The sequence below is a fragment of the Pseudomassariella vexata genome, assembly GCF_002105095.1.
Source record: "Pseudomassariella vexata strain CBS 129021 chromosome Unknown BCR38scaffold_6, whole genome shotgun sequence".
Lineage (NCBI taxonomy): Eukaryota > Fungi > Ascomycota > Sordariomycetes > Amphisphaeriales > Pseudomassariaceae > Pseudomassariella > Pseudomassariella vexata.
In genome coordinates, this window is record NW_024467961.1 from 1,163,798 (window position 1) to 1,179,230 (window position 15,433).

At 51.2% G+C, this 15,433-nt stretch overlaps 6 protein-coding genes across 6 annotated transcripts; 1 reads left to right on the forward strand and 5 right to left on the reverse strand.

The window, feature by feature from the left end:
• Window positions 1-458: 458 nt before the first annotated feature.
• On the reverse strand, window positions 459-1,994 carry BCR38DRAFT_408837 (uncharacterized protein; the record flags this gene model as incomplete). The annotated part of the gene is made up of 3 exons (XM_040858309.1): window positions 459-596; window positions 659-1,055; window positions 1,117-1,994. 3 exons carry the CDS (start codon window positions 1,992-1,994, stop codon window positions 459-461), a joined length of 1,413 nt encoding a protein of 470 aa, XP_040716245.1.
• A 2,357-nt stretch (window positions 1,995-4,351) lies between these two features.
• Window positions 4,352-5,710, reverse strand: BCR38DRAFT_513509 (uncharacterized protein; the record flags this gene model as incomplete). The annotated part of the gene is made up of 6 exons (XM_040865057.1): window positions 4,352-4,632; window positions 4,720-4,833; window positions 5,002-5,099; window positions 5,148-5,340; window positions 5,425-5,455; window positions 5,648-5,710. The coding sequence occupies 6 exons, from the start codon at window positions 5,708-5,710 to the stop codon at window positions 4,394-4,396; spliced, it is 738 nt and encodes a 245-aa protein (XP_040716246.1). The 3' UTR covers window positions 4,352-4,393.
• A 1,461-nt stretch (window positions 5,711-7,171) lies between these two features.
• On the reverse strand, window positions 7,172-7,975 carry BCR38DRAFT_340745 (uncharacterized protein; the record flags this gene model as incomplete). Its single annotated transcript, XM_040855809.1, has 1 exon — window positions 7,172-7,975. The coding sequence occupies one exon, from the start codon at window positions 7,973-7,975 to the stop codon at window positions 7,172-7,174; it is 804 nt and encodes a 267-aa protein (XP_040716247.1).
• Window positions 7,976-11,207: 3,232 nt separating this feature from the next.
• BCR38DRAFT_191306 (Tctex-1) lies at window positions 11,208-12,134 on the reverse strand. The gene is made up of 2 exons (XM_040854008.1): window positions 11,904-12,134; window positions 11,208-11,839 (listed from the first exon to the last, which is right to left on the reverse strand). The coding sequence occupies exons 1-2, from the start codon at window positions 11,916-11,918 to the stop codon at window positions 11,375-11,377; spliced, it is 480 nt and encodes a 159-aa protein (XP_040716248.1). The 5' UTR covers window positions 11,919-12,134; the 3' UTR covers window positions 11,208-11,374.
• A 683-nt stretch (window positions 12,135-12,817) lies between these two features.
• On the forward strand, window positions 12,818-13,272 carry BCR38DRAFT_457347 (uncharacterized protein; the record flags this gene model as incomplete). Its single annotated transcript, XM_040862030.1, has 2 exons — window positions 12,818-12,851; window positions 12,911-13,272. 2 exons carry the CDS (start codon window positions 12,818-12,820, stop codon window positions 13,270-13,272), a joined length of 396 nt encoding a protein of 131 aa, XP_040716249.1.
• Window positions 13,273-14,237: 965 nt separating this feature from the next.
• Window positions 14,238-14,723, reverse strand: BCR38DRAFT_319074 (uncharacterized protein; the record flags this gene model as incomplete). The annotated part of the gene is made up of 1 exon (XM_040854750.1): window positions 14,238-14,723. A coding segment is annotated over one exon (486 nt), but the record flags the coding sequence as incomplete, so codon positions are not given.
• Between the last annotated feature and the right edge of the window lie 710 nt (window positions 14,724-15,433).

Sequence of the window (15,433 nt, forward strand, 5' to 3'; positions counted from 1 at the left end):
GTAGAATTTGAACTGGAGCAAAATATAATTAGAACTCACAAACATCAAGGTCCAGAAGTTCGATGAGTTCGATTACACAGCACCATCACGAATCAAATATGAAGCACAGCCTGTCTCTAACAATTGCTATCGAGTAAGAGACACCATCGACTTGGCATAGTATACCTTTTCCGAGCACTGTAATAAAGCATACATTCGGCCTGTAGTCCGGTTTGTCGCTACAGGGATGGCCTCCCCGTTGATTCATCACTCGTCTTGTAGCCAAACGCAATGAACGCCGCCCCCTGAGAATCGTTTTTGGTGTATAGCCGTCATACTCGGTCGTTAATTATGGCGATATTCGAAGTTCAAAGACAGATAATTCGTGTAGGGGACTTCCCGCCCTTAGCCCTACCCAAGGGGTTACGCGAATCAGGGTGGACGGGGCAAGGAGAGCGAACTCGCAAGCCGCCTGGCAGCTAGCTCGAGGTCACGACAGGTTGGCGGCCTCGTTCCCTCTCCCGTGACTTGGATTTGGCGTCGCTCTCTTCCGATTCATCGTCGCTAGGTGGCCGACTACTGTCCCGGCTGTTGAGGTTTGTGCGGCTCTTGGTCATCTAACGGTAATAACAGAATCAGCAAACTTTCTATGTGAATCGGAACAGGAGTCGACACGTACCCAAGATCGGACACCACCGATCAGCCCCAATGTATATCCAGTAATGAAATCATTTTGCCCAGCTCTCTCGCCAGGTGTGGTAGGTGATCTGGCTGCGTTGGCCATGGCGGCAGCTTCGCGCAGACTAATGTCTCCATTCGGGCCGCCGGGGGTGAGAGGCGGGAGACGACCCAACGGGGCAGGGCTCTGTGGTCGACTGGCCGGCCAGAACTGCTTCAGCTCCTTGCTGAGCTCCTGACCAGTGGTGGTCCAGTTCGCACGGATGTTATCACGCAGGTCCTGGACGTGACGCTTGAGGTCCATCTCGTTCTTCTTGAGCCAGCTAACATTCAACTCTTGCCGGGAGGTACCACGCTTGAACTGGCGGGCAATGTACTTTTCGTAGTCGCGAACGATCCTGAGAAAAGATTTGGGTTAGCAAGAGTGTAACGAGGGTTGGCTATTTACACCACACGTACTTTGTGATAATGCCCGTGGTGCTTACACCCTCAGTACGCTGCGTCACCAGGAACTTCCCTTGCTCTTTAATGGGCTTGTATATGTCGTCGCCCTCGTCAGCGCCGTAGGGGAGGTCGTCGTGTGCTACGTAGTCGATCTGGTGCTTCTCAAGGAATTCGGTTGTGACGATCCAGGGACAATTCTCAATCACCTCGTCCACCCACTTGCAATGACGAAGAGTCTCGGCACGTTCTTGTCCAGACAGCACCGTCAGGCCCTTGCGCTTGTGCGTTTCCTCGTCGCCAGTGACACCGACAAGCAGGAAGACCTCAGGGAAGGCCTTCTTGGCCTGTTCAAGCTGGCGCATGTGGCCCAGATGGAACAAGTCAAAGACACCGTCGGCATACACCCTGATGGGTCGTCCGGCAGGCGGGTCATTGGTCTTGTAGCCCACGGGATGTGTCAATTTGCCGAGGGGAGGCGGCGGCATGGCCTTGGTCTTCTCATCGACATCATTATTGTTGCTATGCATATCCCTGAGGGCGGCGGGCTTCTTGCTCTTCCTGGCGACGCGGTCAGCAATGTCGATGCTGGCCTCAGTTGTGTCACTGGGCTCGCCAGGGTCGACAGTGTGATCGGTGTTATCGGTCATCTGGAGCTGCTGTCTGTCCGAGCTGGACCGCTGGCGTTTGGTAGGAGGGTTTGAGTTGTTTGATGCGAAGTCGGGTTTGCGGTGGGTCAGTTTGCCGGACTCGGGTGCAGTTGTGTCGCCCTCTTCGCCCGACGCATCCCGCGACGAAGGTTGGAGAAGCGCGTTCTCATCCATCATGGAGGAGTTGGTTGTGGCGGTGCGTTTGCGCTTGCCGACATGTGAGGACGAGTTGGACGGTGAGGACATGTCGAGCGGGGAGAAACTCGACTACAGCAGCCGAGTTGTATTAGTCCGCTTGAAGCGTCGGCCGATTAGTCCAATCAACGTAATGGACAAAGCAGTGTCGTAATAGTGTGTACGCCGGTTCCAAGGTTCCCTGTTGGCGTGCAAGGAGTGACGATGACGACTGGCACACACCTATCTGTTCAAATCAGGGCCGAGTCTGGAGACTGGGATCTGAGATCAAACGTCAAATTCGCGTGGGTGTGGGGATGCTTGTATGCAGGCCTTCCTGCCTCGCTATTCGAACAACGAAGACGACGACGACAAAGCAAAGACGTTAACGTATTGGCGGTGATGGGAAGCAGCACATGCAACGGCCTATCGACTTAAAGTTCGCTGAGAGTAGCTCAGGAGCATGTGGAACAGCCAACAGCCCAGAATCGTCGATGGTTCAATGCGACTAATTCTGATATTCTGATGACGTTTTTTTCGGCCAAGCCAATAGATGCACAGCTCTACTATCGGTAGTCTCCGAGTATTACGTCGGGACGCTTTGCAACAGCTAGAGCGACGTCAAACGTTGTACTGATAAGCTGTTTAGTGAGTCTAGCCAGACGGTAAGAACCGATTTGATAGGGACAGAGATCATTTAAAATTGTACCAATCCGATGTCCATCCGATGGTCGATTGCGAAATTTCCAAATTATCCCTACAAATCTTAGACTCTTCAAATCGCGTCGAACGACGAAAGTGGCAGAACCTCGTCGAAAAGTGTCCGAAAGTCGCGTCGATTGTGGCTTGACAAATTAACATGTGGCGATAGCTAATAAAATTAGTATCGGAGAGCTTCCTTAAAGACTCGATTCTTAATAAAATCAGATTACGAAATAGCGTCTATTAGGTTATTTAGGGTCCCTACATAAAGTCACACTAGCAGTTAATCGGCTGTGACAAACATGTAACTAGATACAATAATTAATTACTTAAAACCCCTATTATTAGTCAGATACACGTGTAATGTTAGAAGCCCGTCTCGTTATTAGTATATCTATTGACGGTCGGTTTAATAGCCTAATCTTACGGAAGGCTGTACTCTCAGCACTAATAGGTAAGGTAGTAGACCCCCTTTACTACGATAAACGGTGGGATATACTACACGTTTGCACAAACTCCCCAAATTACCGTAGCCTATCGCCGGTTACTAGGCTCGATCTTCTTAACAGATGTTGTTGTCGCAGATATTTTGAGCCTTTCCTGCTCATGCTCCAGCAATCTCTAACCCGGCTTTTGCTAATGAAAGGAGATGCAACAGCTCTTGACGCGAAAGAGATGGCAGGCTTCTGGAAGTTGTGTTCCGCTGCGCAGGTCATTTCCAGCACAAATCCAGCGGCTGTACCAACCACGATGAACAGGCCTAATTTGTTCAACTCCGTTATAGGAGACCAAGCGGTAGATGCAGATTATGGTCCCACTAATGAGCTCTACGAAGCCAACAGCATATGGTGGCCATGCCATCAGGACGATTACACCTTTCACTCCAACAGTGGACCATTGGGAAACAGCAATAATTGGTGGACACAATCTGGATTCAACACTAATTCGGACTCCTTGACAACTACTCAGTCGGCATCATGAAGGAAACAAACGAGACGCGAGCAATGAGAAAGACCTTTCCCTTACGTCTCCAAATGTATGCTTTCCCAAGCCTCAGGCCTGCTAGTTCAAAGCGTGACCTTTATTACCCTGGAGGCGAGAGAGTCTTGATTTGGGTTTACGATATTGATGAGAATAAAAAAACTGTTTGGGTATTTGGTACTGCAATTAATATGAAGTGCTTTGACCGAGCAAGTATCCATCCATCAGGCTCCTAAGAACAGTCAGAGATCTTGAGCTTTTGTATGCCGATTTTCTCACCTGATCTTTGAACAGAGTGGTCATGACCTTAGCCCACAAAGGGGCAATGACCGCCTGGTCGACCTGGTCCTCGGGAATTCTGTCGATGCCCGGCTGTTGCGCTGGATACCGGAGTTCTTCATGCTTGGACGACCACGCTGCTATGGGTACTTAGTTTCGTGGGCTGCAGCAGACACTTACCGGTCCCTCGATTTCTTGCTGGTCGTTGATTATTCCAAGTGCGGGGAGTCAACAGCGGAAGCGTAGATTTTCAAGGATGTTTTCTTCGATTCCGGGCTGCCATTAGCTCTTGATCCTCCGTCAGCTCGGGCGGGTGAACCGCGAGGCTATGTGCCATTGGGAAAAGTCCCGGTCTTGATGCAACACATTGTCCGGCGCCAAAGACGGGCGCACATCTGACACCCAAGGCAACAACGTCATACATAAGCCGTAGTATCTAAGTTGATATTTGCGACCCATTAATATTCCTCGTGACCCTCACCTCATTCCACCAAGGATTCTGCAAAATTTCATCCATTTTGCTCTCTTCCCTGGGTCGAGTTTGGATATACTGTCTCGTCCCACTGGTCGAAGTGCTCGCTTGAGCCTTCATCCGCTATTACCTGCGATAATGTCATTAAGACTTCGCCCCCATACTCGTCATTGACATGCTTTACGAGCTCATCTGAAAGTGGCCCGAAGGATGAGAGCAATTTGTACAAAATCACCTGCTCAGGCTCGGCTCCTTCTTTCCTGAGTTGATCGAGGTCTGGATGCAGTGTTTATACACTCGTAATTGTGTAGAGACAGTAGAAGCAAAGCTTAGAAAGGGCCTTCCTGCCAGAACAAAGCTCACCTACCACAAGTCCAAAAGAAAACACCTCCGATGGCTTGCCGATTTTCTTCCCTATTTGCCCTTCCGACCTACGCCACATGACATTTCCCATGATGCGATCGAGGAGCCTTCGCCCTTGAGTTTCAAAGCGCAGTCCAGGTCGCCCAAGACCACTTGCTCAATTCTGAATTGGCCCTTCTCGTCTATCATCCAACCAAGCCTGATATTGTCAGGCTTTAGATCTGTATAGATTTGGTCAATAAGCTTATGGATAGCAATGCCTTCGGCTTCACTGCAACGTACCTAGGTGTATCCAGTGCTTGGCGTGAAGGTCCTTCAGCACCAGTCCAACTTCTCGCAGAATGAATTTTCTTACCTCAGCCCGCAGGTCCGGGTTCATTCTTCACCAAGGAAAGTATGTTGCCCTTGAAGTATTCGTAGATAAGAACACGTTCCTGTTCATTGTAGTCGATATGTGTTCGAAGGCGACAATTGGTTGAAACTCGTGTTTGGGCTCCTGAGAGAGCTCAAATATCGACTGGGAGATGGGGTTCAAGACAAAGGATCTATCCTCGCAACTAGATTCAGTTGTCGCCCAATCAGTCATAAGTTTGGCAAGACTTGCAGGATTGGGCACGAGGACTGAAACTTACTGTGCGAGGCACCCATTAAGCTCCGGTTTTGGGGATGAGCCTGGAGCATACTGTCTGTCCCACATATACTCACGACCAGAGTGACCAATAAGTGTTGAACAACTCTTGTAGCTTTGGTGCCGCGAGCATACCCAAAGAAGGTAGAGACGGCCGATGGAATCATCAAGGCATAAGATTAATTGATTCTGGTAAGGACGGAGAAAGATAAGTTTCGAATGCAATAGGAGGAGAGTATTTATTTATGGCGCTTTTGCGGCCTATTTCGACCTCTTTTCATTACGCATGATCCAGCTTACCGACCTAGACTTGACCCTTAGCAGCAGCTCCTTGCGTCTTGATCTCGGAATTGTTCCGACCATTCTTACGCTGTGTCTGAACTCGTCTCTTTCACTGCGTAATCAACTGTTTCAAATGTCCTAGGCTGTCTTCAGGCTCGAGTGTTAGCTTCTAGGCGACCATGTAGTAGGTTATACCATTAGTATCCTCTTGTCCAATGATATCATCAGCCTCCCATTCGCCAGCCGGGATATCATAGTCCTCCCTGAACAAGGCTTTGCCTCGATGAACCGGTACGTTAGAGACGACCAAATCCGCCCGGAATAGGCAAGTCATGGTTGCCGGCAGCTTGTACAAAGGGGCGCGAAGCGTGCAGCGGAATGCTAGCGCAAGACATGCCTTGAGGGGCCTCGGGTCTGTCATCCGCCAAGCTGCTTCATCTGGCGTTGGGAGCAGCTTCCTTGGGAGGCTTAGTTTGGCATCCGGTATGTATACCGGGGAGCTGCATTTATAACCAGAGGCAGGGCCAATACCCAGAGGCTTGGGCTGGTCTCTGCCCTTCACCACCTCGACATTATTTGCAGGCTCTCCGGCTTGGGTTAGCGACCAGCTTCGCTTTGAGGCATTCGTCTCGCCACATCTACTGTCGACTTTATCGAACACTTTTTATCTAAAGCTAGCTATAACCTGTTTTCTCCTTAATCTCCTTCAGTGTACGGCCGCAAACATATATAGGAAACGCTTCAGCGTTATCGCGCTCTATTGTACCGGCCAGTTTTGTCTCTGGAAATTGCGCTCTAGAAGTAAGGAAGTTCCCTACAGAACCACAGACAAAACAACCTGTACGGTGGAGTCTGGGTTAAGGGGTCTGGCTGTACAGTGCCAAATACCAAGTCAAGGGCTATTCCACACAGTTGCAAGGGCCTCCGCTAGTACACATTTTTTGGCTGGAGACCCTGCGCCCGTCGATAGATTCCAACATGAAGACTCTAACCTAGCTGACAATAATGACCCCAGACGAGAGGTACCAGGCAAATAGTTACAAATGGTATGGAGTAAAGAATGATGAATTGAAGCTATTCAAGGTATCTCTCTAGAATCTACATAGTCTTGCCATTCTTCGAAGCAGCGCTTTCCCAACCGTCGTCATTCATTAAACCAAGTCTTATGTTTCCAAAGATGCAGTAAGCTTACGAAGGACCAACCCAAAGCACAAACTCCTGTAGTGATACATGCTTATTCTAGCATGAAATGCTCCAAACGCCAGCGGCACCAGAGTAGCGTTCTTTGTCGCTCACGAACAATCCGATCCTCACCCCCAGTTGGCAAGGTAACCAAAACCCCGCATGCAAAAAATGCTGCACGACACAAACTTCAGCCCGCGCAGAATGACGAAGGTCTGACCAAAGCCGGGCCATCCAATAGGAAGCAGGCCCTTGCTTTGGCTACACCAGAACGTCCTTGAGCCGCAATTTTCAACTTCCAATGAGTTACTCACGGAGCATCGAAGGTCGTCTTCCACCATTCGCCTTCCCGATGATATCCTATACCAGCCTGACGACTCGCTGCTGCCTCGTGTGTCGGCCGCACCGGTGCGGGTGCCGGGGTGAGCTCCGGTAACACTCTTTCTTCGTGCCGCCGGGCGCCTTGGGGCCAAACTTTTCCCGAACCGCGCAGTACTCGTAGTCATTTCCTATCCACTCCTGGATATGCTTGTGCAGCTCGCAGCGGGTGATGCCGCACTTTCGGCAGTAGACCTGGCCCTGGGGAGCCAACATGGCGAGGGCATTCTCCTCGGTTGCACCGGCCTGGATCAGCGGCTTTTCGAGCCTCCACGCCCATTCCATGTCGTTGGGACCGCTGCGGCGCGCCGCCAGGGGTACGGTGCCGTGCATGCGTCGGTGAATGGCGTAGAAGTGCTTGCTGGTCAGACCGAGACAGGTGCTGTCGATGGGGTCGAGGAAGTCGAAGATGGCGTAGTGGATCTCGGGAGGGAGGAAGGCGAGCTGGAGCTTCTCGCCAGGGATCTGAGTGAAGGGGATGGGCTCGTCGGGCATGACCGAGTATGACCGCTGAGGCGACCGCCACATGGGCGGCCGGTGGCCTGGAAGCACTGACACAGACACTTCGGCTGGCGTGTGAGATTCTCTAGGTGGTGATGGTGTATGTGCGAGGATTCTAGGTAGTTGGTAGAAGTAGGATTCGGTGATTTCAGACAAGCTCGACATGGCCGCCGGGGCAATGTAGTGACTGTGTGCACCCGGCGTGGCAGGAGCACTGGGCAGGCGGTAGTCATTGGATGAGAAGGCACGTCGGGGTTGGCGCTTAGGGAAGGCGCCCTTTATCATGTGGCCCTGCTCGTTCTTGGAACGAGTTTCCGGGCCTGTTTCCTCTGTCTCGTGGATTGAGGCTAACTTCATGTTGGAATATTGAGTCGCCATTTCCATCATATCCACGGGCCCCGACAAACTCTGTCCCAATGACGGGGAGCGCAGTACCTCGACCATAGTGGCGGCTTGTAAGGTATCTGAATCTGGTTGTTTCCTCCTTTGGGATATCGGTATGGCTTGGTGTGGGAACACAGCTGTTGATCGTCTGCTTTGCGAATCGCGGGAAGAAGCGAGCTGTGTCTGTATTATATAGCAATGAGAACGTTTTGACGCTATCCAGCCAGCTTGACTCGACACGCACCCGCAACTTAGGGCTAGCTGCTCGTGATGGGTCAAGTGGCTTAGATACTAGTCGTGGTGGTAGGCAAGTAGTGCCGGACGTAGCCAGGAACAGCCGAGTCCAGGCGTAGTGAGCTCTACCGGAAGAGTGGGTGTGAATGCTTGAGGCTCTAGAACAAGTGAAGAGTGACTTCGTGGCAATACGAGGGGGAGACACGGTTTTAATATCAGCACAGAAGCTGTCAAGGGTCTGCAGTAAGAGAGGTAAATCTCAGCTTGGAGCGGTGGGGACCCCAAGTATGAGGTCCACTCCTGCCAGTTTTATAGAAAAGGCTCCGCGGACAGGTCAGGGGCAAAGCATGGAGATAGGCGACGATGCAATCTGGCGATGGTGGTATGACCGGATGGGTCCAAATACGACATCTACCCCGCGAACAGAAAAGCTGTGAAGTATCACATTCGGATTGTGTTAAAGCAGGATGTCGAACAATCTCACGATAGGGCCAGGCGACGAAACGGGCTCGCCCTTCGTCATTCTCGTAACGGCGGCGGCCGGCCCCAGTTCTAGAAGACACCAACCAGGTCGACATGCCCAGGTGGGCACTTGGCATTCACGATAGGACGCGTTACTGAGAAGACCCAGTATTTTCCTCAAGGCGAGACCGACGACCCGCTTTCATTTTGGGCGATAGCGGACAGTGTGCATTGTTTAGACAAAAGACTGTTTTCGAACTAGACTCGTGCAACTAATGTCGTGGGGTTTCCAATACGGGATAACTCACTACTCACCAGAAGGGACCAGACGAGCGAAGCGTATACTGAATGTGACGTGACCCTGTTCCCGTGATCCGATTCCTCTCCAAGAAACATATCATATGGCCCCATTTGGGAAGCTTGGGTGACAGGTATTCAAGGCCTTACATTCATCCGTCCATCCGGAAACAGCACACGGGGACGAGTCGCATCCGTCAGCACCAACTGCATGGACGACGAGTAAGCGCACCACTTGCAGCCATGTCAAGGTTTGACGGGCCGTAGCCTAATCTCTTCCGAACCACCACCGGTCCCTTCGACTCGAGTTTGTGATGAGCTGAATGCGATATCTCCAAAGCAGCGTGTATGGCTAACAGACTCAAGGGCTCAGCTCAAAGCTACCATTGATAGGACTGAATTCAAATGATACCAGGCCAAGTTATGGCACACTGTGAAGCCAGCTCCAGCCGGGGAAATCTCCAACTTTTCCAAGTGAAATACTAGAGCGGGTCTCCAACCTTCCAATTATCCTCACGATCCCGTGCCATGCAAAATACGGCGTTATCGGCCTGTCTCTTTCATGACAAGGCGAGAAGCGAGACCGGCGGCTTTGGCGGCCCCCCCCGATCCCCCATTTTCACGATCTCTCTCCGTCATGGCAGATCCAAGTCCACACTCTCTATCCACATATATGGAGAAGCTCAACTGAGCCATCGAAACCGAACTTTGACGATGGAGAACGTCGTGGGGGGATATGGAATCGGACAGCATAGTGGCGAATTTGACCAGGCGGAGTCATGTGTGTTTCCCGTGTCACAGGGTCCTGTTACCGAATCCATCGCTTGTCGCCGTCTCTGTGTGGTAGAACTGTCTCACAGAAGTTTTTGCAGCGGCTGCCACGCTTCTTTCTGCATCGTTGCATTGTTGCCAACATGGAAATGATCAACTCGTGCTACTAACAGTTTTTCAGGGTCCAACCACGGGTCCAGGCTCGTCTGGCATGTTCGTTGGTTTTCTGTTGGCCTGCTCCTCGCTTGGTTCTTGTTGCTGACGGACACGGTTCCCGAATTTGCACATGCGGTTGAAATTTGCCAAGAATCTGGTCGTCATTCCGGTCCCAAACGTCTACCATTTTTTCTTTTTTTTCGAAGAGTCTGTCCAATTGAAAAGTTCTGGTCGGAAGCGCCCGCTGCAGACATACACACCTCGGCGGTGGCTCGGAGAATCGAAGACTTCCAGAACGCTTCCTAAAACCTCAGCCGTTCGAGTATTCTGTTACCTTGGATGTTCCCCAGAGTCCAGAGTCGAGAATGGCACCCCCAACTCGGGAACGCTTCCCCCACGACTCGTAACTGAACTATACACACCGCCTCTTTGCTCATCTGATGATGTATCGCTTTCCAGACAAGCAAGAATCGTGTCTTGCAAGACCCCGGATCTTGGATGTCGTTTCACCTCGGTTTAACTTGCACCGAGCGATGGGGACCAGACTTGAGCATGGCCTGATGATCACCATTTGGACGTAGCTATCGTGAACTTCGCCGTGCGCCGTACACATAACCTGGATTTTGCAAGCATTGCTTATATATCTATAGTTGAACTAGTTTTGTACTGTACCCCAGACTGCAAGTCGTAAGGCATAGACTGGCCGAAATCAGAAACCGGGGAAAGGCACATGTTATTCAGATCTTATGATATCCGAACACTCCACCCATCCCGTTCCTCCGCATTGCAGCTGTGACATAAGGCTGTTCAAGCGGGGCCCCGCGAATACCCAAGTGGTATTCATAGCGTTCTGTCTGTCTTCAAAGCCAAGCCATGCCACGCTCTGCGTGGTCCGTACTAAACCATCGCTGACAATGCATGCCAAAACATATATCTGGCCATTAGAAATTTCCTATTGTCAGCAACTTTACGGCCTCTTCGTGAATTATATGCTTACATTACTCATTCTAGTCTATGTACGTAATCGCACCATCATGTTGACGTGATCACTCGGCATCTACCGGCTTAGAATGGCGGACATTATATTTTCTCGTTTCTCAGTGTTTCGTACAAGTTAGCATACATGATACAACAGCACTAAGTGCCATGTTATTTTGCCCGTCTCGCCGACAGGGCAGTTTCCTTAAATTCAGATGGACACATCCTCCGCAATCTTCAAGCGTGGCGCTGGCCTCTCATCCTGATGGCATCCTGCACGTCCAAAAGCTGGGTATCGAAGAAACGGCATAGCTTGCGGACTAATGCCGGTCATTATCGGAAGAGGTTCAATGTGCCTGTAATATCCAACAGCAAAATCATCTCTGCTGGATAGCAGCCACTTTATACGGCGATCCAAATGACACTGATAACGACGTCCATGCCCTTGCCCTCTCCGCCATCGTACTTGAAGCTCCACATGCCGTCCGTCTTCTCGTTCCAGAAGGCCTGGGTTGCCGAGTGCATGCCGCGTCGGCCGACATGGGGCTTGCCATCCGTGGCTGTCGGGCCGTCGCTCGTGCTGATGTGCGGTTCCTCGTCCTTGGTCTCGCTGCCCCCCTTGGCCCGGTTCAGGGCCGATGTTGGGACGAGGTGTTGGACTATGGTGCTGTTGACGACGAACTTGTGGGCGGGCGCCGCGGAGCTCGACGGGGTCGACTCGGAGATGAGAGACCGCAGGATTGAGCTGATGATGGTAGAGTTCCAGCCGTCCACTTTAGAGTGCTCGTAGAAGTCTGCGCTGCCGATTGCGCTTTGGCAGGCGTCGGACGCAATTTGCCGCAGCCTGGTCGAGCTAACAGGCTCAGGCTGTCACTGCTGTTAGCGAATGGGAGAGGTTCGATGCGGTTCTGGGAAACGAGGTGAGGCATACACCGTTGGGCGCCATTGTGTCTTTGTCGCGAGATTTGTTATCGATGGTGACGCTGGGATAGAGAGTAGTTCTCTGTCCGTGTTTTCGTTGGTTTTCGTTGACGTCGATTATGCAGGTCAAGGGGCGTATCTTTGATCTGGTAAAGTTGCACAGGGCGGTCGGTCGGTGTTTTCGTCGTAGCCTTGCGATTTCAGCCTTCTTGCTGCCTTATCTCGAGATGATGTAGTTGACAATGAGTTTCTTTGGGTCTGGCCAGTTGTTTGGGACGCGATTACCCACAAAGATACTTCCACAAGCTGCCAACGCGAACGGTCGATGAAAATTGTCTCGAACACCTCCAAACAAATTGACGCGGGGCAACTGAGCACGTGAGCAATTGACTGAACTGTTTTCACAAGTCGTCCTCGACTTTTGGAGAAGCAGGCGAGGAAAGGCAGGCAAGAGCCAATCACAGGAGTGAATTGGTCCACGTGCGGTTGTTGTTGCTGCCGAGCAGCCTCGGGGTCCTCAGCAACGGCAATGTGGGGATGCAGGTTACGTAGTTCGTCAGTGCTTTCGTTCCTTTTGAGACATGGAGCTACCCACAAGCTGCTGGAGCTTCCCAAGCTTTTTCTAGCTATCGTCATTCTTTTGTATTTTAGACTTCTGCTTCTTGCGCCTTTTTTAGTAATCGGGATTCTTCTTCGACTATCCAACTCTTTTGGTTAAACAAAGCTGAGTATTCAAATCGCTGAGACAACCTTAATTGGTCTTGCTATTTAGACTCGTACCTCTCGTATACTAACACAAGCTTCGATATCAACAACATCCGCCCACGCATCACCGAGTCAAGTCCTTTCCCGCTGTTGTGGAACTCTGGTTTTTTTGGTTTTGTGGACGGACAAACATCACTTGCCCTTAACCAGCAGTCCATCATGTCCAGCCAGCCTCTTCTCCAGACAGCGCCAGGTAAACAGGGACACCTTTCCTTTGACGACCACAACTCGCTGACCCAATTCCTCTCTTAGGCAAGCGTATTGCACTGCCGACCCGAGTCGAACCGAAGGTGTTCTTTGCCAACGAGCGAACGTTCCTATCATGGCTCAACTTTACCGTTATCCTTGGTGCCCTCGCCATTGGCATGCTGAACTTCGGAGACCGACCCGCCTTCATCTCTGCCTTCCTGTTCACTGCTGTCGCCATGTTCACGATGTTATATGCATTAGTAACATATCACTGGCGAGCGCACTCTATACGGCAGAGAGGCCAGTCTGGATTTGATGACCGCTACGGGCCGACTGTCCTGGCCATCGTCCTTTTCGGGGCTGTCGTGGTCAACTTTGTGCTGCGGATAATCTACTCGGGCGGTGAAGCTGGCAAGAAGCATTAGGAGTGAACTATACAGCATGGACAGAGGAGCGCCAGAGGTGTAAAGATGGCACGTGTTTCTTTGGAGCTCCCTCGATGATGCGTGCTTGATTATATACTGGGATCCGCCATGGAAAGAAATGGGAGGCGCATGACGTCAGGATCACGATCTCGGGCGTGACAATGTTGGCGGCTCCTCTTCGTTGCGGTTGTGTGGTCCTCCGGGAGGTCGTAACCACTTGGAGGAGCAGAGTCATCGCAGAAGGGAAGATTGTCACCGAACTCAGCAAACAACGAATATCCCGTCGAGCCCAACGAGTCCATATCCTAACTTTCCATATTTGGTGCCCTTTTTAGTTAACCCAAAGAAGACTCCAACTACAACGCCTGGTTACGGGTGGTGAGGTATCAGTGCAGGAATTGATGGCATTGTACAAACTCCCTTAGGGGACGTTGACGAGGGGGATGCTACTCGATTGGGCACGTTATGTTCGGATAGTGTGCATACTTGTATCGCATCTACCATAGCACTCAGTCGTAGACATGTAATTGTATAAGTTTAATGGTGGCCTTTGCCATTGCAATAGCAGTTTTCGTCTTCGCTGCCCAGGTAGCGAGACAAAGTCAGCTTTGCTCTAAAGCAGACACAGAGAGCCTTGTGGTCTAATGGGTGAATTTTGGTATCCTGCTCCCTTATTGTAGTCTCGAATGATGGTTGTCGTGCCTACTTGGGTAATTGTGGCTGGAACACTATGCCATGCCATAGGACAACAAACCAACCCTGCGCAATGATAACATAGGAGCTGAGTTTAGATCGAGCTTTTGCATGCAGTGCATACTGAATATTGATCGTCTCACAATGAAGCCCCATGTTGGCGGATAGGCAATGCGACAGGATGGTTTCCCGCGCTGGAGCACTGAAGTTTTTCCAGGTCGTGTGATTTCGACATTTTCTTATGTTCAGGTACCTTCGAGCACCGGCCTATGATTCGTCTGCTCGGTATAGCGTTTCTTCAATTCGTCGACAGAAACCCGGGAGAGAAACAGACTCATAACAGCCACTTTTCGGATCTTTGGGCGACCCTCGATGGCTCTCTCAAACGGTGTCTTCATGACTTCGAAATCATCCTCTCCGTCTCCATCTGCCCCCCGGAGAATGGTATCTTCGATAACCGTTGGGTCGTGGTCCGCTTCCGTATCTTTGATCTCTTCTCCTAGCGCGATGTACTGATACCACCGGCTACCTGCCTCCTTTCCCTTCAGGATCTCGCGTTTCGCGATTTCGGTTATCGAGATGAGCTTTCCCGCATCAGATGCTTTAGCACGCAGGATCGATACCCGTGGCTTCGCCGCAGGAGTAACTGTGCTTGAGGCATCGAGATGTCGCAAGACAGATGCGACCTTCTTCTGCATCTTGGAGGACGATATGACCGAGTGTACCTGGACGTCGTACTTTGCTTCCACGGCCTCGAGGGTTTTCGCATCCTCGATGGCGCTGATGCTTAAGCTCTCGGCTGCCGTGCGGGCTTTCTTTTTCGGCGACTCGGGTGCTGCTGCTGCGAATTGCGACAGCTTGCGCTTGTTCGAGTCATAGCCGTTTTCGTCAAGACCGGCCTTCTGCGCAGGCAGTGGCTGCTTGCCCTTCGCAATGGAATCGCCACGGAGGACCTGCCGTGTCATGTTCGCGTTGCTTTCCGGCAGCGCTGATCCGGAACTGTGAATGGACGCAGGTGAAAGACTACCTGAATTCGGCACAAATTTCATTGGAGGGATGGACGGATGCATCTCACCGTCCCTTATCGATAACGAACTTGGTAGAGCTGTTTGACACCAGCTGAAGCATCGTCTATGCGCTTGATTCCATCATCCTTCTATGCGTTTGGGGTGGTATTCACAGATCAGAGCTCGACAGGGCATTATGTTTCCACATACTTGCCTTGTGCCGCCTCCACAAAGTAACTTCATAGTTCATCAAGCTCATACGGGAGATCAATGACGAACAAAGGGTCCCTAGTCTGTGGATTACAATAACCTCAAGGCGCGTCAGTGGCCTGCTATTGAGTCGGCAATGGTTACTTTCACATCTCAAAAAGGCCAAAGTCGCATTAATAACTTCAAAGCCCGCACGACTCGTTTACCCAACTGCCGGCAGTCTATCGTCCTATCGTAGCCTGTCTAACAGT